The 27,666-nt window shown below is 47.1% G+C and overlaps 1 protein-coding gene across 3 annotated transcripts in view; it reads left to right on the top strand.

Annotated features, from left to right (window-relative positions):
• The window catches only part of LOC135916245 (transcription factor GATA-4-like), a 142,001-nt gene that overhangs the window by 59,859 nt on the left and 54,476 nt on the right, over nt 1-27,666 (top strand). For 2 of the 3 annotated variants that reach the window (XM_070538798.1, XM_065449560.1), the window contains exons 3-5: nt 16,997-17,050; nt 18,948-19,120; nt 24,726-24,776. In XM_070538798.1, the coding sequence (XP_070394899.1) occupies nt 16,997-17,050; nt 18,948-19,120; nt 24,726-24,776 (278 nt within the window). The remainder of the gene's footprint in view (nt 1-16,996; nt 17,051-18,947; nt 19,121-24,725; nt 24,777-27,666) is intronic. The other variant, XM_065449559.1, reaches the window with a different exon arrangement.

Below are 27,666 nucleotides of genomic sequence, written 5' to 3'. Positions count from 1 at the left end.
TCCTTTTCTTTTCCGAAACACGTTGACGATCTTGTTTCCTCAGTATCGCACCTTACGAATGAGACGACTTGTATATGTTTTCTACGTGCATTCTTCCAAATTGTCGTGTAATGAATAAGTTGCTGTGAAGAAAAAGAGATAAAAAACACATAGGCTTTGTCTCTGTTCCACAGTAAACAAAATGGAAAAAACAAGAAAGAGAGAATAAAATCAATTGAAGAAAAGAGAAACTAGTAGGTGGCACTATGCAGACGCCAATTAGGACATAAATAGTCCTGTATCCACACGCACGCACACTCAAACAGAAACACAACAACAAGAAAGGTTATCACGCTAGAATTGTTCGTAAGAACAAATTCTAGCCAATGCTGATGCTGGACATATCGTGACGAATGTGGCCATGCAGAGCCAATGGCCGCATCCATGCACCGAGCCGGTACTACCACTCAGTTGGTATTCACTGAATGTGTAGGGTGAGGAGCCTACACAATCGAAGCAACCCTGTAACCCATGCCACTCCTCAACCTGCCATAGTGAGTCCTAATGGGAACTCTGTGTAACGGGTACTCAACCCGATAGCTGACGCGAGGTTAGGAACACTTCTATAGGCGCCTTACGCTGCAACTTTCCATCATTCGAAAGAAGCAGGGCTGAACCGAAAAAAATAAATAAAAATAAAATAAAACAATTATTTCGTTAGCGCTATTCCCTACGAATCGGTATGAGCTTCGCTGATGATATACCCAACACCACGAATGGTTGGCGTGTGCTGTTACGAACAATTAATTCTAGCGTACGAACTTTCCTTCTTACGTATAGTATACGGGCCGCGATACAGGACCCGTATTTCACACACACACACACAAAAGCTATCGCGCTAAGAATTGTTCGTAAGAAAAAGTTTTAGGCAGTCTTGATTCAGGATATACTGTATATTTACACAAATATAGAGTAACTTAATTCCAGCCTCAGAACGCGCTTCGCATTATGTTCGGGTTCGAGACAATAAGTACAATCGTATGTATTTTATTCTTTTTTCCTTTTCGCAGAGACCGACAGTCCCTCCTCGCGTTATAATTGTGGTCGCGATATTTACCTGCCAATATGGTATTATTATTAAAGCGAAGGGGAGGCTGTGGGCAACGCCAAGTAGCACTTACAAACGAGGGGCCGAATTCACTAAGCTCTTCGTTCGTAAGTGCCCTTTGCCATTCCCCGGTCACCTTCGCCGATAACGCGTGCAGCATTGCTACTGGCTGGAATTCGCTCTCACGAACAATCCTCGCGTTAAGCTCTTTTCGCGAATACAAGCCCCAAGATTCGCGACAACAGTTTCGGTCGCCGGTCACGAGGCAAGGCTGTTCGCCACGAGATCGTCGACAAAAAATTAAACTATACGTGTACGCTGACCGCGATGCTATATATGAGTGCACGCACGGGCTCGGTCGCGCCACTATAAAATACGCCAGCGCGCACATTTCCCAGCATGTGCATTTCCAAGTATGGGCAAAGCTCGGAGCATGTAGTACTGCAGACAAGCGACGAATCATGGTCGTGTCATCTTGGGGTTCGGACTGTGGTTTCGTTCCTTTCGCCGCCCTGGTTGTGTTACCGTCGTTGGCGACGATGGTGTGATAAACGGAAGTGTCGCAGCGCCAGTTGGTCGGTTCGAGGCGTCTACGTATACAGCGACTTACAAAACCAGTTACAAGGACATGTGCCATTCGAAGCCACCCTGCGACTCGCAATTTAGTCTGCCACGCGCAGGAACGTCGCATATACAGCACGGTCCCGAACAGTTAGAATTTAATTGCGGCGACTCCTTACGAAACATTTGCGACGCTGCACCGTGGCGACTTGCTCGCGGCACAGACTTGTCAATCAAACACGTGACGAGGCAGATAAGACGGTAGAGCGAATTTGTGAGCGGCGGCATGTGCTGCAAGCACTTAAGTGACGCCAGGCGTATAACGTTTCCCAAATTTATTTATTTATTCATTCATACATGAATGCATGCAGCCCTAGGGTTCTATTGCAGGAGTGCATGGGTACAACGTACAAAAGAAGAAAGTGCAAAGAAAAAGAAAAGAAAGAGATATCACTCACGTCTATGAAAGTTACTTGCAATGTGCCGTCCATAGATGTGACAAGAACGGCCCGTTGCATTAAGCATTCGCTTCATGCCCATGGAAGTTGCAGCATGCCGTGGCGGTTTTAGGGAAGACGCCCGAATAACACCCTCCTGTCCGCGTTATACACAGTACAGCACATTAGGTAATGTTCTATGTCACCGCAGACACACACACACACTCAAGAACACAGGACTTCCTCGCAGTTCTCTTCAGGACATTGTTTTCCCGCGCGGGAACCGGTTGTGTAGGAAGGAGGTCTCTCGCCTTCTGTTAAATTACCTACAGGACACGGATTTGGCTTCCACATGGTGAACTGAGGAGTTACCATTTGTAATTGGGAGGTCTGTGTCTGATATGGGATTTATTTATTTTAAGTGTCGCTACGGTGGAGCAATTGCCGGCAGCAACTGCAAGGCTAATCCCACCAGTAGCCTACAACAACTCAACTCAACTCAACTTAGGGAAGACGCGGTTGGTCGCGTTCCTGCCGTGTGGTATATCGACGTGTACGTGAAACGTAGCTCGGTAGCCACCGCACTTTATTCGGACTCATATATATAGTCTAATACTGAGGCTTTAGGCTAACCTGGTGCTGCAATCGTTCACGCACTGTGGGAATCGTGGGTACATTAATACGGGGATGTTTGTATACGGCTTGACATGGCTTCCTCGAGAAGCGTAATTTCAGCGTTCCTCATTATTCTTTTTCGTCGTTCAGTAGTGCTGCGTGAGAACGACACGCCATTTCCCAATATAAGTTGCTTAAATTATCAACTAATTAATTTCACTGCGTAAATTCCGGAGCATTGGTAAATCACGGTACTTTATACGCGTGTCGTGATTATGTTTACAGTCTAATTAGGTTGTGTCATGTCTAGTTTGTGTTCTGTATAGGTAAATTGCAAATGTTAAGTTTTATAGACGACAATCACTGCGCATTTTTGTAACAAAATTCTTTGCAATCGTTTTTGCTTGTAATGATACGATAGCTATCAAAGGTAACAATTAGAATCGAAACGAGTCTAATCATCGCCATGCAACGAACATAAGATTAAAAGTGAGCTTCAAAGATGTGGCAAATATAAGAAACCGCAAGAGGTCGTTCCAAGCCAGAAATATATAGGCTGAAGCTTAGGCAAACCTATCTACTGTTCATTATTCGCATGCTGGATTAATATATCCCTACAGCCATATATATCCATAGCGCTGGCTGGCAGATGCCCTATATATAGGTCCTCTGCCAGCCAGCGCTATGGGTATATATGGCTGTAGGGATATATTAATGGTGCTAGAATTCTGCTTATCACTTCAAGCATGGGACTCTGCGCACCGGTTGTAACTCTGAACGACTGCAAATACAAGGCACGCGAAGGTACTTAGTTGCTCTGCAAAGGTACTTTGGTTTCTATAACTTACTTTCCGTACACCGCCCTTTCAGATGGGGAAAGGCGAGTTCATGTACACAAAGGCGTAAGGCAAACTTAAGGAACCAGGCATCGAGCGTAAACACCTGTACACTTGGGTCTATAGATTATGACCGACATAAAGTGCTAAGGTATATCACCACAGTTTCCTATATCATCAGAGTACACGGTTGATATATGCAAGCCTTATTAGATTCACATCGCAAATGTTCGTTGAGTGACCTAAGAAAGGCAGTAAAAAAACTGAGTGATCTTTATTGTCTTTGTTCAACGAACGTAGCCCAGTGCACAGTTACATAGAAAATTGGAAGCTCAGTTAAAACATATATGAGTGACGCGAAGAGCTCTGTACTATATCTGCACGTATGTGTTGTAGTATACAGCCATAGCTTCCGCTATAGGGAGCTATATATTCTCATAATTCTAAGATCTGTAGTTCATTAAGAATATGCGTTCGCAGCGCTATTTAGGCTGTGACAACTGTGGCGACCGTTTGGACATGAATACGAAGGTTTTGTGCGTCATAGAATCAACACTGTGGCCCTATACGGCAAGAATGAAATAGTTAAAAGTGAGGTACCCTTATGAGCAAGATGCACACGATTTTATACTGTAATACGCGGGTGCAATAGCGTAGGTGAGAGAGTCGATTTTAGCGAAATGTAGACAGAATAAAAGCCTATATAGTGGCTTTTATATATATAAAATATAGAAAATATAAATATATATATAGATATATAAAATATCTATATAGTGGCTCAGGCCGGCGCACTTGAAGAATTGCACCAGTGCGCTGATAGTCTCTTTTACCTCAGCGATGGATGTGGCCACGTCTCGAGTATATATATGTGACTCGGAGGACGGTGTCGAGTCCAGTTGGTGTAAGATTATCCCGATAAAGCCACGTTGGACGCCGTGACGAGGGCAAATACAGAAGAGGTGCTCGATGATTTCCTCGCATCTGTAGAAGTCACATGCACGTCAGGCTATATCCGCAGCTTCAATACGGTACGAGTATACTCGCACCGTATTGAAGTATATGCTCGCACCGTATTGAAGCGGCCGATGTAGGCTGACGTAGCTGCCGAGCGGCGTTTTTCGAACGCTTGTAAGCGTTCGAAAAGCGCCTGCTCCCAGCCTTAGTATCTGTACAATAACGTTGCTTCGCAGCGAGGAAGGCTGTAGCCGTAACGAGGGGTCCCGCTTATACGCAGTCGGCAATTGGAAAAGTGCTGTGAAAGTTTTTTTTTTTTGTGCGTAGCGTCAAACTTAAAACGTACAGTGTATAAAGTGTCTGTAGCTTGACAAGTTAAGAAGTGAATTAATGGGACTGTTTTTTGTACGGCTGTTTCCTTGGTAATGTAGGCAAGCCCTTTATTTAGGAGCAAATGCATATTTTTTATTTCTCTCTTATATAGCTGCGTTTGCTCATACAGCCCAACTATGCCGAATGCACCGGCCGCGTAGCACAGGCCGCGTATACGTCCTAAGTTTTCTTGCTGTCCTGAAACGCTGCGACAAAAAAATACCGCACCCAGTCATGATCAAGACGTGTCGCGAATGCTCTGAGGGGTCAGTGGCTAAAGAAAACTAACAGACAAACGTTCAAGCGACGTCGAATCCGCTGTGATTTACCGCATTTATTTACCAGGATACAGCTGACGAAAATAGACCTGTCCGGCCAATGTCAAGACGGCTATGCCCCGTTTTTGGTTTATTTTAGCTGGTTGTATAAAAGGTGGCTGGTTGGGTGGGGAGAGGGCTGAGAGGGGGGGGGGCGGGTGACAGAGAGCAGGACTATTTAACACACATGAAAGTATTGGTTCTAACGTGTTAAAGCGGCACATAAGACAGGAGGGATGTTTTAGTGATGGTCTTCGTTTTAATTTCGACCACTACAACGTTCCTAAGGGTGAACCTAAACGTAAGCGTAAGAGAGGTTTTCTTTTTTTAAAATTCCTTCCCCATGAGAATAAGGCCTCAGAGCCTGCCACTCGAACCCACCACCTCGCGCTCAACATAGCAGGATGTCACGCTTACCGAGCCCCCGCTGCGGGACTGTTTTAACAGAGTAAGCTCTCATTGGCTAATGCAGAAGGACACGACATGTCCCGCCAATGTCCAGCCTAATTCAACACACTTGTCTGTGCACCGTCTGGCGATGTCGATTTCCAAAAGCTAAAAACTGTACCGAAAAGTGAATGTCACTTTGTCCGCAGCGCGACAGTTAAAAAAATTAAGAGCACAGGAATGACAGCGATTCGTCTAGAGAGTGAATCGCTTGTTTCCTATGCGTAACTGTATCAACTTAGCCAACTGTCTACTCTTCTTCTAATGCGCATGCAGCTATCGCCTGACAACGAATCGTTTCTTTCCATCACGCAAGTGTACCGAGTTAGTCAACTGTCCACTCTCCTAATAAGCAGCCATCGCCTGACAGGGCATTGCACGTCTGCCATATGCAACTCTAACAGCTTTGCGAACAGCCTAGTACTATTCTAATAAGCAGCGATCAACGTTCAGAAGTCGATAGTGCACGAGAAAAAAATAATTGAGAGCATAGACCGACTGTTCCTTGCATTCTGCAACAGCAATAAATAATAGTTGTTCGGCTTATCGTTGCCGATGCAGCGGTGAACCGCAAACTGTCTCGCTTGAGATATAGACGAAGCTGTGACAGAGCTTTTCTTATTGAAATTAAATTAAAAGCAAAGTAGTTAGCAAGCTATAACAACGATGACGGCTCACTATTTCTTTTCGTACAACAGTCTTAAAAACGATATTGTCAGAAGATTAGAAGAAATGGTATCGAATTAGGAAAAGCGAACACGACGACAGATATATATGCAGGACAGTAAACGGTATCATCGTGCATATTCGACATATATCGGGTGTCGCAGCTAACTTTATTTCGGTCGTCAAACCATAAGTCTTAAAATCGTGCATTGCAGTGTTTTCTTTGAAACATTTTCGTTTCATTGAAGAGCTAGGCTAAAGTTAGCTTGGATATCGTTGTAAACATATACGCTGAGCTTCGAGGAGTTGAAGATGCACACGATGTTGAGATACGACGCCAGATGTACAGGCGTACGAACGGGTGAGGGTCGAATGATGCTCAGATAAGATAACACGCGCATATACATAATCACCGGCGAAAGTGGGCAGGATGATAAAACAAACATTGTAGTGCGTACGCAAAGCGGAACGTTTGTTGATACATTTAAATTGTGATATCCTTGAGGTAGCAAATGTGTGATCCATTAATCAATTAGAACTACTAAAGTGATGGTATAAGAAAATACGGAACACTGAAAAGCATCCTTGAACAGTTCCTTGTATATAGCCTCGAAATGCGATCGCATGGAGTGACACCGAGTGTTCGTTGAACTTCGCTAAGCCTTGAGTTGAATTGCGGTTACACACGCATGCGCAGGCCGACAACGTGCTCATACAGGGGACGTACTCAGAGCTAATCTGCGGTTCGCTAAACTCGCACTGTTTCCTTTATTCTGTCTCTCTCTCTATCTCTTGTGTGTGTGCAGCACGTGAGACGTCTTGTGCTCTTCACAAATGCGCAGGAGAAGAGTACACGAACAGAAGAGGCGCTCACTCGCAACATGGTTGGATATCCCTCTGTCTCGCTAATCGAGTCTCTTCACGCCATTTCTGGACAATACGGGTCGAAAAGCAGTGGGGCAGTTTTTGCAACTTATTGCGCACTTGTAGGCCTTTGCAGCTCCTGATGGGCACATGTTTCAGTTTGATGGTTCATACGTAACTACGGCTGAGTGAGTTGCCCCAAACGCGACCGCGCTCCATCTCCGGCTTACGAACTTACTGCCGAGCTATGCCTCCCCGAACGTCGAGTGAGAAGCTAAATTGAGCTCCGATTGCGTCATCCGTGACACAACAGCGGCGCCATCTGTACATTAGATACATGCATGAAAAGGTCGAGTAATGGTTTACTTCTTCTAAGCAACAACACCCCAAGTAAGGGGCGTGGATAGTATGGTTGCAAAGGTGTAAGTGATAATGCTAAACAATATATTTCGTTATACATAAGTTTTAGCAAGTGACCTCCTCTGACCGTTTATAAAGACGTCCTAGATAAAAAAAATAATAAACCGCGCGCAGACACAATTATTCTGTAAACTGCATCTGCTAAACCAAGGGCCTCCAAGCTTCTTGGCCAGAGGGCCGGATCGGCGACCAGTGGTGGTATTGAGGACGGGACAACGAATAAATAAACATATATTAGTGAAAATAAGTTCCTAAACGCAAATAAGCGTACCGAGCGTATGCGAAAAAAACTTTATTCTAATTAATTGACGTTCTATGTTGAAACAATTTCTTATTTTTTTTACCAGTTTCGTTGACTTTGTTGCATAACGCCGGGAAAAGGAACGGAAGCGGTACGTTCAAGGATTGGAATTTAACTTTGACAGCCGCGTACAAGCTACGACGAAACCGAAACGTGACACCCGCTTGAAAGATGGCACGAAGAAATACAGTGGTCCAACACGGTGGATTCTAACTTTTTTCCCGTCCTTTCGGCAGTCTGAATTCCTGCCACGTACCTTGCGCGCGTTTCTGCCGAACGCGATGGGCCCAAGCACGCAGAATGCGAGATTCGATGAGACTTCGTGGGACCGGAAGTCGTTTCCCCGTCGGAAACCATATCTGATGACTTCGCCTATATATATACCGAGACACACAACGCATCTAGCGCTCCGTTTCTTTCTCATTCACATGGCATGCACGCTGTCAACAACAGCGTCGAACACATGTCGCCCGTAAACATGAATTCCTTCCATCACTTTTCATCCGGACCCCCGCCCCCCATTTCTCTCTCTCTCTTTCTCTTCCGACAGTGATGTATACTCAAGTCGGGTGTCGGGAACAGAGACTGCTCGAGCTGGGAGAAAACACACACGCACACGCACGCACGCACGCACGCACGCACGCACGCACGCGCACACGCACACACACACACACACACACACACACACACACACACACACACACACGCACACACACGCACACACACACACAGGCTTCGTAAAAAAAAAGGGGGGGGGGGAAACGTGACGCGGGAGAGCGACCATGCACGGCAAGCGCGCATGCACCTTGCCAATGTGCACAGCTCGTCGCAAGACAAACAAGGTGCGTTCGGGGGTGGGGATAACGAAATCAAGAAGGAAGCGATAAAACACCGAACGAAATGTGGAGACGAGGAGCTGGCGGTTCAATCGTGCCTGGAGTGGGGGAGGGAGGGCGTGGGAGGTGGGGGTGGTTGCTGCGAAGAAATCGAGCCAACAAGCAAGGCAGTGCGAGGTGAGCAAAGCAAACGAGCGAGCAAGTTTAAAAAGACAAAAAAAAAAGCACAAGCAAAACGGAAAGAAAGAAAGAAAGACAACATAACAGGGACACGAGTTGCGGGCGGGATGCGTAGTGTGGGTGGGTGGATGGAGTAGGGGTGGGGGTGGAAGGACAGGTGATTTAAGGCTCACTTTCACCCCGAAAAACGCGTCGACGCCTCTCTCAGCCGATGCGGCGCCCGGTTGGCGTCGGAGCGGTTGTGACCGGGAGCCGCGCGACGTCGCGCGGAGGGAATAGAACGGCAGTGAGCGCGCGCGCGCACACGAATTATGCATGCGGCAATGCTTGAATGACCCAAATCGGTTCGGGGAACAGGTTCCCATGGCGGACGCCTGTCTCTCTTCGCCAGTCGTCCCGGCGGGAACTCGCCACCGAGTGCTATACAGCCTCCCTGGAGCGGAAGTAGGGGGCGCAGCCGCGCATGCATGGAAAGCGAAACCAACGCGAATTTTCTTTTCTTTTTTATTTTGCCCTGTTCTATTTCTTTCTCTCTATCTCTCTCGGTATTTACCGCGTGCTGCAGCGCTTAGTCAGTAATGCAGCACTACATAACGTAGTGTTAAAGGAATCCACGATGATCGCTGTATACTAACGGCACCTGTATGAAGGAAGGAAAGAGAAAAGCAGAAAGGCGGGGAGGTTAACCAGAATAACGGCCGGTTGGCGACCCCACACAGGGGGAATGGGAAAGGGGAAAACAAAGATGACAGGGATAGAGAGGAGGGAAGGAAAGAAGCAAATTAGCGGTGAGTTCGCTGACGCGTGTAGTCTAATAGTAATTGCACTAATACTCGCAGAAGTTTACATAAGCCCGTCGTCCTCAAGAAGCACAAAAGTGCCTACACTGCTTTATGGGCCGACGAGAGATGGGGGGCGGTGTTCCAGCAGCACCTGCACGGAACCTGTAATATATACCTCGTGCGGTATGGGCGTGATGAGCCGTGCACCATTACAAAGTCAGGTGGCTTATCCCGTAAATACGCAGTATATATGCGGTACTCTGATGCTGAGCACGGGGTGGCGGTGCTTCATGTCCGGCTGCATCCTATAGCGACAGTTGAGCGCAAAAGACTGTGGACGACCACGAGCGGTCTGGAAGCGGAGCCGTCTGTTACGTGGAGTCTCCGAAAGACCGGCTGATACCTTTGGAATCTATATCGTCCACCTGTGGGCTACTCTTTTTAGCTCGAGCGATAACTTAGAGAGATGCTCGGTGATATCGGCTCCTGGAAGGAATCGTCTTCGTTTTGGTGCAAGATAAAGCTCTGTTCGTCAACGACAATGAGATGCGCCAGAGCGTTGTCGTATATAGCTATATCTCGAGTGGAATTTACCGTGGTATACTTTCTGTGTACGCCTGAAGCTTCCTCTGAAACCCTATGAAAATTAACTTTAAGTACAGCTTGACAAAAAGTACGTGTGCGGTAGATAGACAGTATCGATAAGAGTATGTATACCGCTAGGTTTCAAGTGGGTGCTCAGAAAGCTTTCGCGAGGCGTCGACTAATCAATAGCCATATGTACAGGCCAATGAAGATCAAACCTGCGCAGGGTTTTTGGAAGTACAGGTAGCTTCGTTTCTCCAACACTTGGCATGCGCCCAAATAGTATAGATCCCCTTGCGTTGTTCTTCATCGTGAACAAAGGACCCTTAACGGCCCTATAGAGTCACCTTTTTATTTCTATTTACGCCTGTAGTATACTCAGGCGAGTGATCTGTTTATTTCGACCACGTGTACTACCCTCGCCTGACGAGTTTTCGCCGAACATTAGACTATACTGTTGGTAGAGCCATGTAAATTATTAACTTTTTCTTCGTACGCCCAAACGTTGATTTGTGCGTCCACCCCAAGCTGTTCCCCGCGAGTACGAAATTTGGCCAGTTGGTTTGCAGGTGCACCATGCGGCTAACGGCGCAGACGTACTGCAGGAAACTATAATTTAGGAAGACGGAATACGTTTCGCACAGAACCGGCATTTAAGTTTCCATCATCATTCGTGTCCCAGTTATTCTTTGTGGAAAGCCGAATGACAAAAACAAATCGTGTCTCCACCCACATCTTAGATCCCTTTTATTCTTTTCGCAAACCCCGAGTGGTGGCAGAACACGCAGTCTTCTACGGTGTTCACATCAAGTGTCCCATCTTCCATTGCCAAGCGTGTCCCCCCCCCGAAAAGAAGCGCGCTTGTACAGGTACGCCATCTTGCCTTGCGCTATTTACAAGCGGGCTTCCGCTCCATGTTTTGAGCTGCCGCTCAATCATGCAGTATCCCCCCACGGTCCTCTCCCATGCCTCCTCAATACAGTATATATGGATTATGAAGACGGGTGCAGTCCCACGGCTACGGCACGGTGAGCAGAAGCCGTGAACTTGAAAACTGCTGTCAGCCGGCCAAGCAGTGTGTATGTGGAACCGAGAGCTGCATAAAGGAGGCAGAGCAAGGCGGCAAAGAAGGGAGGATGTGTAAAGGGGGAAGAGGGGGGGGGGGGGGGGAGGCGAGCCTGAACGGTGTGGGTACACCCGGAAACGCTTCCTCCTCCTCGCTGAAGCAACTCCTTCTCCTTCTCTCACCTCCGTGTCCTCATAGCGCCGCCATTTTCGTCGTGAATAATTCAAGCAACGGCGTGGTAAACGCATGCGGGGAGAGAGAGAGAGAGAGAGAGACGGCACGCTTAATAGCCAGTCGCAAAGCACCTAGTCCGCATACTGGGAGAGCCATCGCGCATGTATAGTTTTTCGCGCTCGGTTCGAAATTGCCAACGCCTTCTGCCTGATGAGACCGGGACGGAGCGCTCAGTACACGCGGCGAAATATATATAGAGGCGGACGTCGGGCGCTTCCGTGTATTATGGAGCGCCGGCGATGTGCGCCCGGGGCGTATACTGTCTCTCTCTCCTACGTTTCTTCAATGAGTTTATGGTTACGTCAGAGCTCTGCAGACAAGGTTAACCGGTAGGGTGAGGTAAGATAGGGTTAACAAGAGAACATTAAGACGAGGGAGAGTGCGAGCGACGCGTTGCACGTAACGCCATTTCAATCTTCAAGGAAAAAAAAAAAAGATTAGATAGATAGATAGATAGATAGATAGATAGATAGATAGATAGATAGATAGATAGATAGATAGATAGATAGATAGATAGATAGATAGATAGATAGATAGAGTTTACATTTTAAAGGGAGTGAGAGAGAGAGAGAGAGAGAGAGAGAGAATTAAATATACCATAAGACTAGCGTTTACAAATGCAAGCTACGCATGTTGGCCCAGAAAATGTCTCGTTGATTCCCGAAGCGGCGGTGACACTTACCCGACATGTGCTTTCGCGTGGTTCTCATTGTCGACTCCTCATGTCTATGGAACAGGTGTCAGCCGAACCGAATAGGGCATGAATATATATATATATATATATATATATATATATATATCCACTAATGCGTAGTCTTTGTGAACAAGGGAGCAGCAGAGTCTTGTCAGAGTTCAACATGTGCACCACCGCCCTTCCTGTAGAGCGAACATTTCATGTCGAATATGCGAACGGAGCATAAAACGGAAAATGCCAACCATAAACGACATCCTTGCGTATCATCGATATTTCATGGAGAAATATGAAAGAAAAGAAAAAGTCAAAACGAAAGTCCATCTCCTAGCGTGCGAATTATGCATCATGGTTCACCCCATGTGGGTCAAAACTGAAGGGGATCATAATATAATGAGCGAACGGCATGACTAAATCCTGCGAGAAGGAAGCGTAGTAGCAATGGCAAGGAAACTAATTATTCGATTCCTGTATGTTTCGATGGATAGATACAAGAAAGAGGGAGAGAGATCAGATGTTAGGGATATAGTTGAAAGAAAAACACACAAATTAAGTGGTTCGACAGAGGGGTTTACGTCCTCTACGAGTACAACGGTGTTTTATGCCGGCCGACAATGCACAGAAAAGCAGGGCAGTATATTTCAAGCAATAAATGTGATTTACAGGGAGATCGAGAAAGGCCCATGACTCGCGCGTGGTGTATACTATCGACCAAGAACACACTCACGTGCACACTCAAAACACATGTTTCTCTCGACAACCGCCATACAGAATAACGTCAGTAATAGAACAAAATCATTCAAAACACAAGAAAGCGCACAGGTGTCTCTCCGCTACACTAAATAGACTATAAAGATATTTATGATCAAAACTTTTTAAGTGCTTTAAGAAGAAGTTATAGCGGCTATACGGGATAGTCATGCACTGTATAGCGTCGTAGGTGCCGCCGTCTGCACGTATAATGCCACAATGCGAACTCTGAACGGGTAGGTGAGTCCTGTGATTCGAAAACAGTCGTAACGGGCCTTTCTATTACGCGCTCGCATGAGCCTCTGTGTAGTATTTCGTCTCTCTTTTACCCAGAGCACAGAAAGAAAAAAGAAAGCATGCGCTAAGATTGGCCAATAAAAGATAGAAGGCCGTTACACCTGCAACTGCCAGGACTGCGACCTCGTACACGCTCGTAAGCCGCAGTCTAGAATAAGCGAGAAAGACGGTGTTCGCAAAGAACGAAATAAGCAGTTGAACTCAAACTCATCTGCACTGTGTGGTTCTATCGTCCCAAAGCTACGGCTTCGCTATGTAACCATGAATAGCAGTGAAATGACTGCGGATGGACTACAAACACGAGGAGTTCTTAAAACGCATTCAGACGTCTCAGTAGACAAGAACTATTTTTATTTTTTGGTCACATAGACGCTATCACCGCAGCGGCTAGGCATTGACCGTCGGCATGCCCACGTGCAGAAGACCCACCGTGGCGGGTTGTCATGTTCTGCGGAAGACACTGGAAGTCTAGGGCATAGGTCGGCACAGTAAACGGAACTCAATCACACTCACTCATCTTCTATATATGTGTGCGTGCGTGCGTGCGTGCGCCTTGCTTGGGGCTCACTCGGAATCAGACTCGCCAAAATTCTGCTCAGCCGGGCTCAACAAATTTTTCAACCAGCCGGGATCACTCAGACTCGAGCGTCAGTCTGTGCCTGAATGAGTCGACTCATCAGTCAGCTTGTCACTCTCTCCCTCTTTTCCTCTTTCTATTCCCCTTTCGCCCACCCCCCAGTGTAGGGTGGCAAACCGGGTGGTCGTCTGGTTGACCTCCCTGGCTTTCCTGTCCTTGCTCTCTCTCTCTCTTTCTCTGTTGCCGACTTGCGTTATGTGAGGCCTGTTTGAACATCAGGCCTTCTACATTTTATGTATACACAGTGAAAGCAGGGAACGCCGCGTCACAGATTGACCCCCACAAGTGCACCGCCGGACGTGCTGCTCGTGTTTCGGTGGGCGATTGTTGTCGATAGCACAGTGATCACGAGGGCACATCCGCGCGGACTCCCCTTGATATGCCAGCACCTGAGGATTTTCGTGAAAGACAGCTTGAGAAAAACTGCCTTCTTTTTGTTGTTGTTGTCGTACATTCAATGCTTTCAGATGCTGTACCATCTTAATCGTGACAACCGTGTGTTTGACTCCCACCGGCGACAAGTAATCTTTTCATCCGCTTTCATTTCCCCTTTTCTTCATTATTTTCCACATCCCAATTTCAACTACAGTTAATTTCCCCGATGACTCCCGTAGCTTCATTGTCTTGTTGGCTTTACGTGGCGATGATTAACAAACTCGAGCTCTCCCTCTTTCCCCTTCTTCTCCGAGATCCCTCCAGTAATTTTTTTTGTGTAGGAAGTTCGATGCCCAAAACCGCGCTTCTACATTATTGCTGCGGCCCGCCGTGGTTGCTCAGTGGCCATGGTGTTGGGCTGCTGAGCACGAGGTCGCGGGATCGAATCACGGCCACGGCGGCCGCATTTCGATGGGGGCGAAAGGCGAAAACACCCGTGTACTTAGATTTAGGTGCACGTTAAAGAATCCCAGGTGGTCGAAATTTCCGGAGTCCTCCACTACGGCGTGCCTCATAATCAAAAAGTGGTTTTGGCACGTAAAACCCCATAATTCAATTCTACATTATTGCTTCTATACCGAAACCTCGCACGCGCAAGCGCGGAACGCAGTTCGCGTTTCCGCGAGCGAGTCACGTGACCGCCGATTGCGCAATCGTCGTCGTGTACGGCCGAGATCCGACGCGCGCCGTCTGCAGCTCGGATTCCGCATTCTGCCGCACGCATGCTACGCAGGCTTCCAGGGAACGGCATTTTGCGCAAGCAGGGAATGCCTCTCTAGGAAGCGGCGCATTTCCCATCCGCCACCTTTGAACAGCTGCGCACAGCGCGGCGTATAACCGAGCCCGCCTCGAGCACCTGCTCGCTATATGGTACATAACGTTTCTCGCGCATGTACGAAAGGGGATCAAGTGGAGCCATTTATAACGCGCAGAGTTGCAGAAGACATCCGTCTGTCTTCCGTTTTTTGCTTTTCTCATAACTTTGAGGCGACACTATAGCTGCAGGGAAAACGCTAAATCTTCCGTATGCGCTCTTACGTGCCTCATTGACAGACTGTGTCTGCGCACATTAAATCATGGTTAGACTGGCAGATGGAACCTTTCGAGACTGAAGCAACCGTGCTTTCGGCGAAAGCTATAGGTGGGCTCGTTAGCGCAGAGCGCGCACAGCCAAAGTCCACTTGTCACGGCGAAGCTCTTGAGGTGGCTTGCGCAACCGTTCTCATGCGGCGACGGCGTGCGGCGACGGCGTGCTCGGATATCGCGAGTCAATCGCAGAACAGCCAGAAAAGCATTTTCGCTTTGAAACGTAATTAGCGATCATTATAAACGTTATCGTGTGTATATCTTAATCGAGTCAACAAATTCTTTGCTCATTTTGTTTTCCAGGATAATAATTCATTCTCATTACTGGTTTGTAGCGCGAAGTGACGCAAACGAAGGTGTTGCCGTACCAATTCGCCTACAGTCCTCCGTCCTTTTGCCTTAATTCTTGCTTCTCGTGTTGCGTCCGCGGCGGTGCACGGGCTCCGTGGTTACGGGCTGACGGCGTGGTCCAGCAACGCAGCCCTCGTTGGAGCCCCGGAGCGGCCGTATGACCACGGAATAATGTGGGGAGGGGGGTGAGAGGAAGGAGATCGGGTCGGTGTTGAATCGTAACTAAGAAAACAGTGTAAGATAATTTACACCCTTACAGAAAAAACAGCTGTGTTAGAATGCGAGTTATACACCTATTTACACCGTTATTCATATTGAAGGGTGTCAATTATGTTACAGCGAGCCAGCAAACAGACCCCCGCGTAGTTTCGACGCAGGGTGTGCGAGAATTGGCCTATGTATGTGTGTGTAGCTTCGCCATCTTTCACGTATCAATTGCTCAGAGTGGCATATATGCATATATGTGGAGTTTTCTTTTTTTTTGTGTATTTCACGTCCTAACAGCGGTGTGGAGGACGTGAGCATGAAGTCACGAGTCTGCCTGTATATTCGCGTTACTGATTTTTTTTTTGTACACACGAGAAAAGTCAACACCAATGTTGCCAGGACGAGCTTTTCGTCTAGCTGCGAATGCAATGCAGTTCCTTCTCCTTTTTGCGGAAACCTGTGACGTCACGAGGGGATAGTGCGGGAGTTTGCCAGAGGCGTCGCCCCAGTCGTATCTCGTGTTAACGTCGTTCTCTCGCGCCCTAAATTTGAGCATCACGGTAAATGATGGCGTTGCTTTGCAGTCTGTAGAGAGAAAATGTAGTCTGTTGTAGTGTACCATATAGCACCCGTCGTACGTGGTAACCCAGCGGCTGTGACGTAGCGCTGCGGAAATCAAGGTCGTGGGTTCGAATCGCAGCCATGGCACGGCTGCATTTCGACCAGGGCGAAATGCAAAAAAAAATAAAAAATACAGAATGCGCGTGTAGTTAGATTAGAGTTAGATTCAGGCGCGCGTTAAAGAAGTCCCGGTGTTCAAAATTAATCCGGAGCACCTCACTACAGCATGCTTTATAATCAGATCGCATAGTTCTGGCGCATAAAATACTTTTAACTTAATGCACCATGTCTTGTTTTCGGCGAAAGCCCTGTTTGTTGTGATTGCGATATGGGTGATTGGTCTTCATTTTTATGAACGCAGATGGCAACTTCTGCGAAAATACCTGCAACTGCAGCTTCCACCTTCTAGGCCATGGTGAGACTTTTTTCAGCTGCGAAAATAACGGTAACGGCTACGGTAACTTCAGTGTGGCCCCGTGACCCGAAGTAAATACAATTGATATAAAGATTACGCATTGGGATCACGCGGACAAGCGTTTGTAAATACAATCTGCTACGGACGAACAAACAAACAAACAAACAAGAATATGAAAAAAAGGAGCCTAACAACTTGTTGCGCGACTGTATTTTGGAGCCACTCACTGTGATTTGTAACTTGAGTTGATCCATTGATATTCTTTAGTTACTTTAGCTCGGAGTGTGATCACTGTCAGCGACTTGCGAGAGCGTTCAATACATAATTATGCGCCAGAGGTCCTATGGGCTGTGAGGCGGTCCGCAGAACCAATTTTCGTATTCATGCTGACCTTAATTCGCCTCGAAATCTCAGTTTTGCATTTCGCGTTCATCGAAGTGCGGTCACACTAGTAGTACTCCAGCGAAACGCGTTGACATTTTACTGGCGTGAATATAAGGGGGCACACATTATCGTTACCTCTGCACATTGACTCGAAAAGCGGCTAATCAATTTGATCCCGCTAAAGCGGGCGAAAAGTGAAGGCTCGAAAGAGCGTCGGAGCACTACCAACTAAAGAGTGAACTACACGAATAAAGAGCCGAGTCGCGCTTGCAGATTTGACTGGACTGTTATGTCAAAGTACAATATCACGTAAGGCGTGGTGACGTCCGTTGAAACACTTTGGGTGTGTTTTCAGCGCCGGGAGTGTCGCTACTCTGCAGCACAGAGATGCCGGCGACTTTCACGCTCTGATCCTCTTCATGCGGCGTGCCACATTTTTCATATAGGTGGAACAAATTAATTTTTAAAAAAGAATTAAATTTATGGGGTTTTACGTGGCCAAACCGCTTCCTGATCATGAGGCACGCCGTGGTGGAGGACTCCGGAAATTTTGACCACCTGGGGTTGTTCAACGTGCACCTAAATCTAAGTGCACGGGTGTTTTCGCATTTCGCCCCCCACCGAAACGCGGCCGCCGTGGCGGGGATTCGATCCCGCGACCTCGTGCTCAGCAGCGTAACACCATAGCCAGTGATCAACCACGGCAGTTCGGATTAGCTTTGCTATTGGCTTAAAGTCAAAAATCGAAATTCGCGTCATTTCTGTTGCTCTGTAGGCAACGGCGCGCGCGCAGTTTCGATGCTATAGCAAAACGCGGGCACAGACCATGCACGTCCGTACGTGACAGTGTTTGCTTATCCTGCTACGAGAGGCGCTGATTGTTCGTGCTCCGACGCGCCACCTGGGCCAATGTCAGGAGCCCGTACACTGATGATCATTATCCCTGTGCGCACAGGTACGACTAACATTTAATTTATTTGTCTAAACTTATCTACGCTGCTGTCTGTTTCGTTCTGCATCTTATTGTTGCTTCCCATGCTGGCGTACATATTCGAGCTGCGTATATTACGAAGTGTCAGTTTTAATAAGTGTCTAGCCTGGGTAGCGGACTAATTCCTGACGAGGAGATTTCGCTCTTATCATATTCGACTCGGAATGTTTTTGAACAAGGCAGCTCAAAAAAATTTTGTACTGCTTTCTTTTTTTTTGGACTTCACAGTTCGCGTTGCAGTAAACAGACCTAATGCACCAGCTGTTGCGCACGCCTCTCGAGTCAGGTGATTAGCGGCCATAAATTTCCCTGCGTTGAGTTCATACCATGAGAACAATCGCTGGAAACGTAAGAGAGAGAGAGAGAGAGAGAGAGAGAAAACAGACAGGAAATACGGGCAGAGACGATCGAGTGAAAAAAAAGTCACGGCTTGCACACGTGAGAGAGATATATGTGCGTGCTGCATTCAACCGCCTACTCGGCACTGCAGCTCCTGACGTGTACGCGCACTTGTGTTCGCAGAGCGGCTACAGGAGTTCTACGGCAACGAGAGCAAGGAGTGCGTCAACTGCGGCGCCGTTTCGACGCCCCTATGGCGGCGCGACTGCACGGGACACTACTTGTGCAACGCGTGCGGCCTCTACTCCAAGATGAACGGCGCCCACAGGCCGCTCATGAGGCCGCCCAAACGCATGGTGCGTCGTGCTTGCCTTCTCCATTGTTGTCGTCGGTAGTGCGGTTACAGCATTAGAGAGTTTTAGCGTGCCCCTAAAAAAAAAAAATGGCTGTGGCTTAGCTAAGGTTAAGCACAGGATGCGAAGCACACAAGCCTTTATTTGTAGTTGTTGAACCACTGTTTAGTATGGTGAACTGCTGTTGCTTGGCTATATTTGGCTCGGCTAGACGAAGAAACAAACTCATGCAGGCGAACGCACGAGCTGAGACCCGGCTATGTGTAGCTACGCGGCCGCAAGCGAGCGCACGAGTTGAGCCTCCGCTTTTGCAGCTGTTATGACGTCATATGGCAGCTACGCGGCCGCGCGCGGCGCAGCAAGGAAGAGCGTGGTTGTGCGGCTAGTATGCTTCACATAAAAAAAGAAAAAAAAAGAACAGGTATCACAGTTTAGGGTATACCGGTAACGTCGGAGATGCGGGTCACGTGGGGGTGAGAGCAGCGAAGCCGGTAGTGCCATCTTGTGACGCATCGTCCAACCACAACGAGTCAAAAGGCGCTATTGTGTTACGTGGTTGTACACGTTGGAGGAAAAAAAAAAGGGAAAGCGGCCCGTACATCTGACGATTACATCGCTGTCGACGCTTTTACACCAGAAGCTAAGTGGAGTATGGTTGGTCACTGCAATGTTAGCTTTGTGTTTCCTCTGGTTAAACTTAGCACCATCAGATGGCGCCACCAACGACGCTTATCATGTAGATTTCAATGGAAACCTTGCATTCCATGAAGCTTCCGTGAAGGGTGCAAGTTAATCCTCTATTAAGCGAGGCTTAGCTTTTTTTTTTTTCAATAGTGTTAGCCTTTGGGGAATACCAGGTTACCGGAAACATGGACGGCAACACTACTTAAGCAACAATGTTGGTAGCGTCATCTTGTGATGCAGTGTTTAACCAGAGCGCACACAGAGGAATATACTGCAGCGACCTAATCTGCTTAACTGCGAGTGCAAAGCGTCGATAGCGACGTAATCATCATCAATTTTAGAATATTTTTCTTTGAAGAAAAGGCTCGCGCAAAGCAAAACAGTTTCAGACTCCTTGTAGTTGGGTAAATTATCACAAGATGTCACCACCGTCATTTCTAGTACCGTCCACGGCTCTGGTAACTCGGTAGTCCGTAAACGACAATATGTTTACCGACAAGCTAAAGTTCTATATATTAGAGAGTTTGAGCGTACGTGTCCCATAAACCGATTACAGTTTACGGAATGACGCAATGCCGGACACGTAAGCTTGAGCAGTCGCGTTGGAGGCGCCACCTTGTGGCACAGACTTTAGTTTTGACCGAGACGACATGGAGCTTTTATTGCAGTGACCAACTACAATTACACGGACAAGCTAAATACCTTTTGGTATTACAGACTTTTAGCGAGTTTGTAAACGCTCTAGAGTTTACGGAATACCGGAAGAGCGGAGACATCGATAGCAGCAGCAGTGCTGGTAGCGACACCTCGTGCCGGTTTGTTCAGCCGCAATAACATCTTGCGCCAGCAATCATATACGGGGTGATCATTTTTAAGTGTTAAGAAATTTTTAACAAATTGTCTTGTAGCGTTCCTAAAGCGGTTGACTTAGACACATATGTAAAAAGACGGGTGTCGTCCCCCATTTTAATCTCATCCGATCTGGTAGCCTCTTCCCTCTACTTCTCTTCTCCTATGACTCTGCTGGAGCAGACCGCTTCACGTCTGTTGCAGATAAGATAATTCTAGTCCTTGAGCTGGATTATTGAGCGAGACGGGCCTTACTTGTACGAGAAATTGAAACACCCACATTCAACTTATTAACAAAACTTCACCTATAAAATTCCTAATTACATTACGACAGCTATTGAAGTTTACGAATTGTAGCCGGTGAGGCATATTCACTTGGAATGAATTTCCAAATGACACCAGTTTTGACATATTCACCATAAAAGTGTTGTTCAACTTACTTTCTTAACAAAACACTCTTTTATGCGTTGAAGCCACAAAGTAACAGGGATGCCCATGTATTTTGTCCTTCACTTTGGGAAACATCTCGAAACTGGTACAATGCTGGAAATACATTTCAAGCGGATACGTCTTGCAAACGCACCGGCTACGCAATTCGTAAATTGCAATATGTGCCGCGAATGAGTGAATTTTCGTTAATCAGTTGAATATGTGTTTCGATTTCTCGTGCTATAGTATACGCTTGTTCGAGTAATCCAGCTCAAGGACAAGAATTATCCTACCTGCCACAGGTGATGTTTGAAAATTTAAATTAAATTATGGGTTTTTACGTGCCAACACCACTTCCTGATTATGAGGCACGCCGTAGTGGGGAACTACGAAAATTTGGACCACCCGGGGTTCCGTAACGTGCGCCTAAATCTAAGTACACGGACGTTTTCGCATTTCGGCCCCATCGAAATGCGGCCGCCGTGGCCGGGATTCGATCCCGCGACCTCGTGCTTAGCAGCCCAACACCATAGCCACTAAGCAACCACGGCGGGTGATGTTTGAAAATTGTTCAAAACTTAAAAAAAAAAAGTGATCACCCCGCATAGTAGAAGGACATGCTGAAACTCTCTACACGGTATGTACGCAGTGAAGTATACCTTGTCCCAATACTTCGGAGCTCTCTTGACAGCTGCCGATACATAGTTATCTATAGCTAAATATCGACACATAGATGTCCACATAACTAGACACCTATCGATGGCTGTGAATCACCAGATATTCCACGAACGGGACACAACCCTTTACCTTAAGGGCTGAGCAACAAAAAGTGCTCCTTATACGTTGCTTCGTTTGTTTCGACAAACGCTTTTAGCTATAATCATAGAAGAATGGCGCGGCGCCTTTTGTCGGCCAAGATTTTTTTTTGCTTTTTTTTTTTAACGAACGAAAGGCAGCGAACTGCCACAAACGTGTCCCGACCGCCACGTAAGCGTGTCCTGCGTGCACCCTTGAAACATGGCGCTCAACTCTCGCTACGCACACGTGGGTTCTCTCTCTGTCTGTACGAGCCATTCATTATTCGTGCCACACCGCGTTCGTCGCCTTTCTTCAGTCACGCATGACGCTTACATGCATGACCACCACTCGGTGAAGAATGCGTGCACCACACATTACGCCGTGGGTCCGTGGCCTTGCCAGTCAAGGCGGTGTGAAGTCATGCGAAGTCTTATACCTCGATGACATCGGTGTTCCGAGAGACCTTCATTCACCGGCGATATCTGCCCCCTATTCGAATTAAATGTTCGCTCAACCGTTGCGTGCGCATTGTTACGTTGGTCGAGTCTAGTAACACTTTCGTTTTCTTACCGCTAAGAGCGTAAGAGGGGTATCGGAGGTTAATAGAACGCCCCGATTCGCTATTTGGTTGATACACACTTGCAGGTTTGACAAGCTCAATGCTTAGGCGAGACAAAAGAAAGTAGCGTTCTACGTTCATTTGCCCCGTATAAGGCGTGCGCTTGTCAAAGTTGCAAGACATCAAAGAGCCACACTCATTATTTTAGACTTGTAAAGTTTTTTTTTTTTTCAAAACTGCTTTCATGCATGTTGCAAAAAATGGGGTTGGGTGGGGGGGAGGGGAGGTTAGGTTATTTATTACTGGAGGAAATGAGGGCTGTGTTTCACTTTTGTGAATTATTGTGCGAAAGCCTAAACGCCAGATTTCAAAACCTCAGCGACGTCATAGCTTTCTGTGTCCCCCCCCCTCACACACACACACACACACACACACACACACACACACACACACACACACACACACACACACACACACACAAACTGGCCGCTTTGGAGCAGAAAAAGTTCTCGAAGTAGTGCCACAGGTTCAACCTCTGATGCCTGGATTCATGCGCTTCCACTTGATTCTAATCCGTGCTTTCTTATGCACCCTGATTGTAGTTTAGGTATGTGACCGGGCATTGTGTTCCCTTTGGTGCACCTACGTTAACGGACTTAGTGCTTTTATGACTTGGAGTTTTAATGCGTTTAAGTGAATTCTATGTTGTTTTTAATCTCCATTTGAAAAAGAGTAGCCAGCGCCAAACATATCCGACATCTCCTAAGTAGCATACAATAATAATAAAAATGTCTCTGGTGACTTTAAAATGCGATGTAATACCTCCTTACCGATACGCTATTACCTATTACCTACGATACGCTATTACCTATATGTATACCTATATATATATAGTTAGGCCCTGTCTAAATCAATGACGTCAGGCCGAGCTGGCACCGAAATTTCAGGGCGCCGTCGCGATCCCTTTCTTCCTTTTTTTTTTTCGTTTTCGTGTCTCTTGTGGCGTAACCAGCGCGAAGAATGTACATGTCGTTGCCTGTCCGTATCTACGTATACTATCTGCTGTCTTGCAGTCAAATGTGAATTATACATATACATATTAAAGTAATAACATATATAACGTTCAGTGGTAGATATCGAAGAGCCGTGCACGGCATTATCAAAACATACCCTGCAAAGGCTGTAGCGACAAGCCAATAAATTGCATATATTTTTCCCACGTGTCCACACCGAGAGCATGGTCGCGCACTTCGCCTTCATTTTTGCAATTTTCTAGGCCTCTACAATTTCCCTTGTCATCTTACTTTGGGCCTTGTACAAAATAGTCGACGCTGACTCTGATAGTTGACTTTGACACCGTGAGCAAACATTCACTGGCAGTGCAAGTCCCCTTACTCCAACCTCCATTCCCTTGAACCCACTTTTACCCGCCGCGGTTGCTCAATGGCTATGGTGTTGGGCTGCTGAGCACAAGGTCGCGGGATCGAATCCCGGCCACGGCGGCCGCATTTCGATGGGGGCGCAATGCGAAAACACCCGTGTAGTTAGATTTAGGTGCACGGTAAAGAACCCCAGGTGGTCGAAATTTCCGGAGTCCTCCACTACGGCGTGCCTCATAATCAGAAAGTGGTTTTGGCACGTAAAGCCCCACAATTACATTATTACTGAACCCACTTTTCTAGTGCGCTTGTCCTCTGCCTCCTCCTTCTCTCTCGAACTCAAGTCAGCGCGTACGTATACGATCATACGTGTCTATGCACCCCCTCCCCCACCCTCCCACCTCACCTTCTCGACTCCTCAGTTTTCATATCCTGTTGAGGTACATACTTGGCAGCGGACGCTCACATTCTCGTGCGTGGCAGTTCCCACAGAAATTGTTCGTGTGTACGTGCGTGTGTGTGTTTAGGTTTTTCTTTTCCTTTTTTTTAACCTTCTTTCTTCCTCACCTGTTGCATCCCCTTGCCCCTCCCCCAGCACAGGGTAGCCAACCAAAGATAATCTCTGGTTAACCTCCCTGTCTTCCCGCTCTCTCTCACTCTCTCTCTCGCATTCTCGCAGCCTCGGCTACTGTTTCTGGCCATGGCACATAGTTAGCACGCGCGAAAGAATGCGTCAAGTTCTTGTCCTCAGGACTCCTCGCCTCGCGCAAGTCCAGAGAAATCTGCCCGCGGTTTTACGACGGGGCACCCGTTTTGACTGTTTCGCCTCGTGTCCACCGAACATCGCGCGCTCTCCATTCCGTTCTTTTCTTTTCTTTTCTCTAATTATTTCTTTTCTTTCCTCCCGCAGACACCCCCCGAATCCGGCAGCGACGTTCGTTACAGGACGTACACGAAACAGGTAAGTGCAACACGCCGTCCCGATTATTGCCCGATCACGACGAGAACCGCGCGAGTTGTTGGTCTTTTATTTATTTCTGTTTGTTATATACTGTGCTGGATGGCTGCTGTATTCCCCTCCCCCGTCAGCCCCCTCTCCCCCTTCCCTCCCCTCCGCTCTCCCAGTGCTAACCCTCTAGAGTCCATCTTTGTCCTTTTATTCGGGGACATAAAAATTAACAGCTTTACGTCGCGTTCTTCGCTATACGTTTTCTCTCCTTTCTCTTTAGGTGCACCTTTCTTTCTTTTTTTTCCATAAAGCGCGGAGAATTCCGGCGCCTTCTCACTCGGCCGCTGGTTGCGAGAGTGACCTTTCTTTTTTTTTTTTCGGACACACGGTCGCAGCCAGCTTGCTTGCGTGCTCCAGTGATCAGTTCTCCTCCTCCTCCTCCTCCTCCTCCTCAGTGGTGGCGCATTCTGCGGTGGTATAAAACAGCCGCGCTAATCCGTCGTTATTCCTGCTTACGATGGGACAAGCCCAGGCCTAGTCCGCGCGAACGTCAGGGCTGTGCTTTATTTTTTTTAAAAATAAAATAAAATAAAATGAAATAAAAAGTTCTGTCAGTTGCGAACCCCGCTGGGAGAAGGGAAATTTTTTCGCTGCAGCGAACTGAACGCCAGTTGCCGCTGCTTTTCTTTCTTTCTTTCTTTCTTTCTTTCTTTTACTTCTCCCCCTTTCTTTTTTTCTTTCTTTCTTGAATTTTCTGGCGCCGAGAGTGGACGTGTCACGGCAGACTTAAAACTATGTGAACCTCTTTTGGTTATCGTTCTATTTATGTCCCTCGTTTTCCGGGCTCACTCGCGTTCCATGCTGAAGGCTAACCGCGGCGGCGCGTACAGCGTGGAGAACGCGTGTAGTTGACGTTGTGTTCGAGGTAGTTAATTTCTGCTAGTTTGTGAGCGTATGGAACAGCGAGCCACGTAAGACGGAATAAAGCTAACAGCCCATAGAAAACACACGCCGAAGGGCCAAAAGGCGCAGAGTGGAGTGGGAGTGGAGTGGAGTGGAGTGGAGTGGAGTGGGAGTGGAGTGGAGTGGGAGTGGAGTGGAGTGGAGTGGAGTGAGTGAGTGAGTGAGTGAGTGAGTGAGTGAGTGAGTGAGTGAGTGAGTGAGTGAGTGAGTGAGTGAGTGAGTGAGTGAGTGAGTGAGTGAGTGAGTGAGTGAGCGAGCGAGCGAGCGAGCGAGCTCAGTTATGGTTAGCCTAGCAAGGTTTCTCCAGCCTTGCCCCACCTATAATGCTAATGTTTCACGCGATATGCACATGTCATGTAGCGTTCCATATGCCTGCGAGATTTACGATGCGACTCTTTGGAGTGCCCCTATCCCGGAAGTACGGATACCTATAGAAAGGCGACTTTCACGTGTCTCCTTCAAGTCCGGAGTTAGGAGGATTCGGTATTCTATCAATACAATTTCTCGCAGCGATGTGTATTTGCTGTACGTACTTACGTTCCTTTAAGTATATGCGTATATTATAGCGAGCGGGGTACGCAGCATCCTGAAAACGCCATAAAGGACGAACTTGCTCACTTCGGAAACACTGGAACACATCCTGCGTCTTTGTCCTTATCATCATGCAGCGTGACATCGTTCGGACTGTGTGTTATATATACTCTGCTTAAAATCATGCTCGAAGACGAAAGATTGTTCGACCATGGGCTCGTGCGTCAGTGACTCTAAAAACCACGCGGGCAGTGCTCAGAGAGAGAGAGAGAGAGAAAGCAAGGAAAGGGAAGGTAGGGAGGTGAGACCAGACGAGAGGACAAGCATTGCTGGAATGTCTAAAATCGACATTGCCTCATTGACCGTTTGCGTGTGCGCTTAGAAGAAGGAAAAAAATGGTTCTTTCACAAACAACCGAGATGCGGTAACGAACACTTCAATGTACTCCGAATTGTGTACACGGCTTGAAAGATGCGTTTTCGGTGGCCTATAATTCCACATTAATTACTAGACATATCCGGTGCACTGCTGTAGCTTCACACGAATCGCGCAACAGTAATCCACACAGCTGACTTTCATGCAGGCATAGACTTATATAGACAATGCAATGTATATGCAACAACCTGTACAAATGATGCGTCACAGATGTGCACACGCATACTACGGATATGGGACAAACGGGCACGTATTCATATGTATATACAATGCATATATATATATATATATATATATATATATATATATATATATATATATATATATATATATATATATATATATATATATATATATATATATATATATATATATATATATACCTTAGAGGCAAACACAGAAATGAGACGTGAATATGTGCATTCAATGCATATTCGTGACATTACTGCCAGTAAGAACCTACCAAAACGAAGCAGACTGAAAAGCAACCCATGCAGTTTTTACGGACAATTATGATGCTTTCTTCTTTCCATCCTTTAACGTCGCTTCGCATTGCGTAGGGCAGCAAACGAGGCGTACACTGCTCGCCTTTCCCTTTCCCTATCTCTCTACCCGGAAATAACGAGCACGGTTATTGCGAGGCCGCTGAAGAAAGAACTGTTTCGGTTTTGTGAAAGTTGGACGAACGTGGTCCCAAGGGCGACAAAGGCGCCGCTGTCACACAGCGCTTAAGAAAGAATGCGGATTCCGACGCCGTGGTCATGGCCGTCGTGATGGCCGGCAAAACAACGGTTAATTTCTAACCACTCTCCCGCGTTTGTCACGGAAAATGTCACGTACTGCCGCTGTGCATCTCGCCGGTACAAGGCTGTGTAAAGTTTTTTGGCTTGGTTTGGTTTGGCATTTCTGTACTGAATGGCTGTCTATTGCTTTTCTTTTTCTCTCTTTAAGTCTGTGTTGTATACTCTGGGTC

The sequence above is a fragment of the Dermacentor albipictus genome, chromosome 5, assembly GCF_038994185.2.
Source record: "Dermacentor albipictus isolate Rhodes 1998 colony chromosome 5, USDA_Dalb.pri_finalv2, whole genome shotgun sequence".
Classification (NCBI taxonomy): domain Eukaryota; kingdom Metazoa; phylum Arthropoda; class Arachnida; order Ixodida; family Ixodidae; genus Dermacentor; species Dermacentor albipictus.
This window is presented reverse-complemented; position numbering and strand designations above follow the sequence as displayed.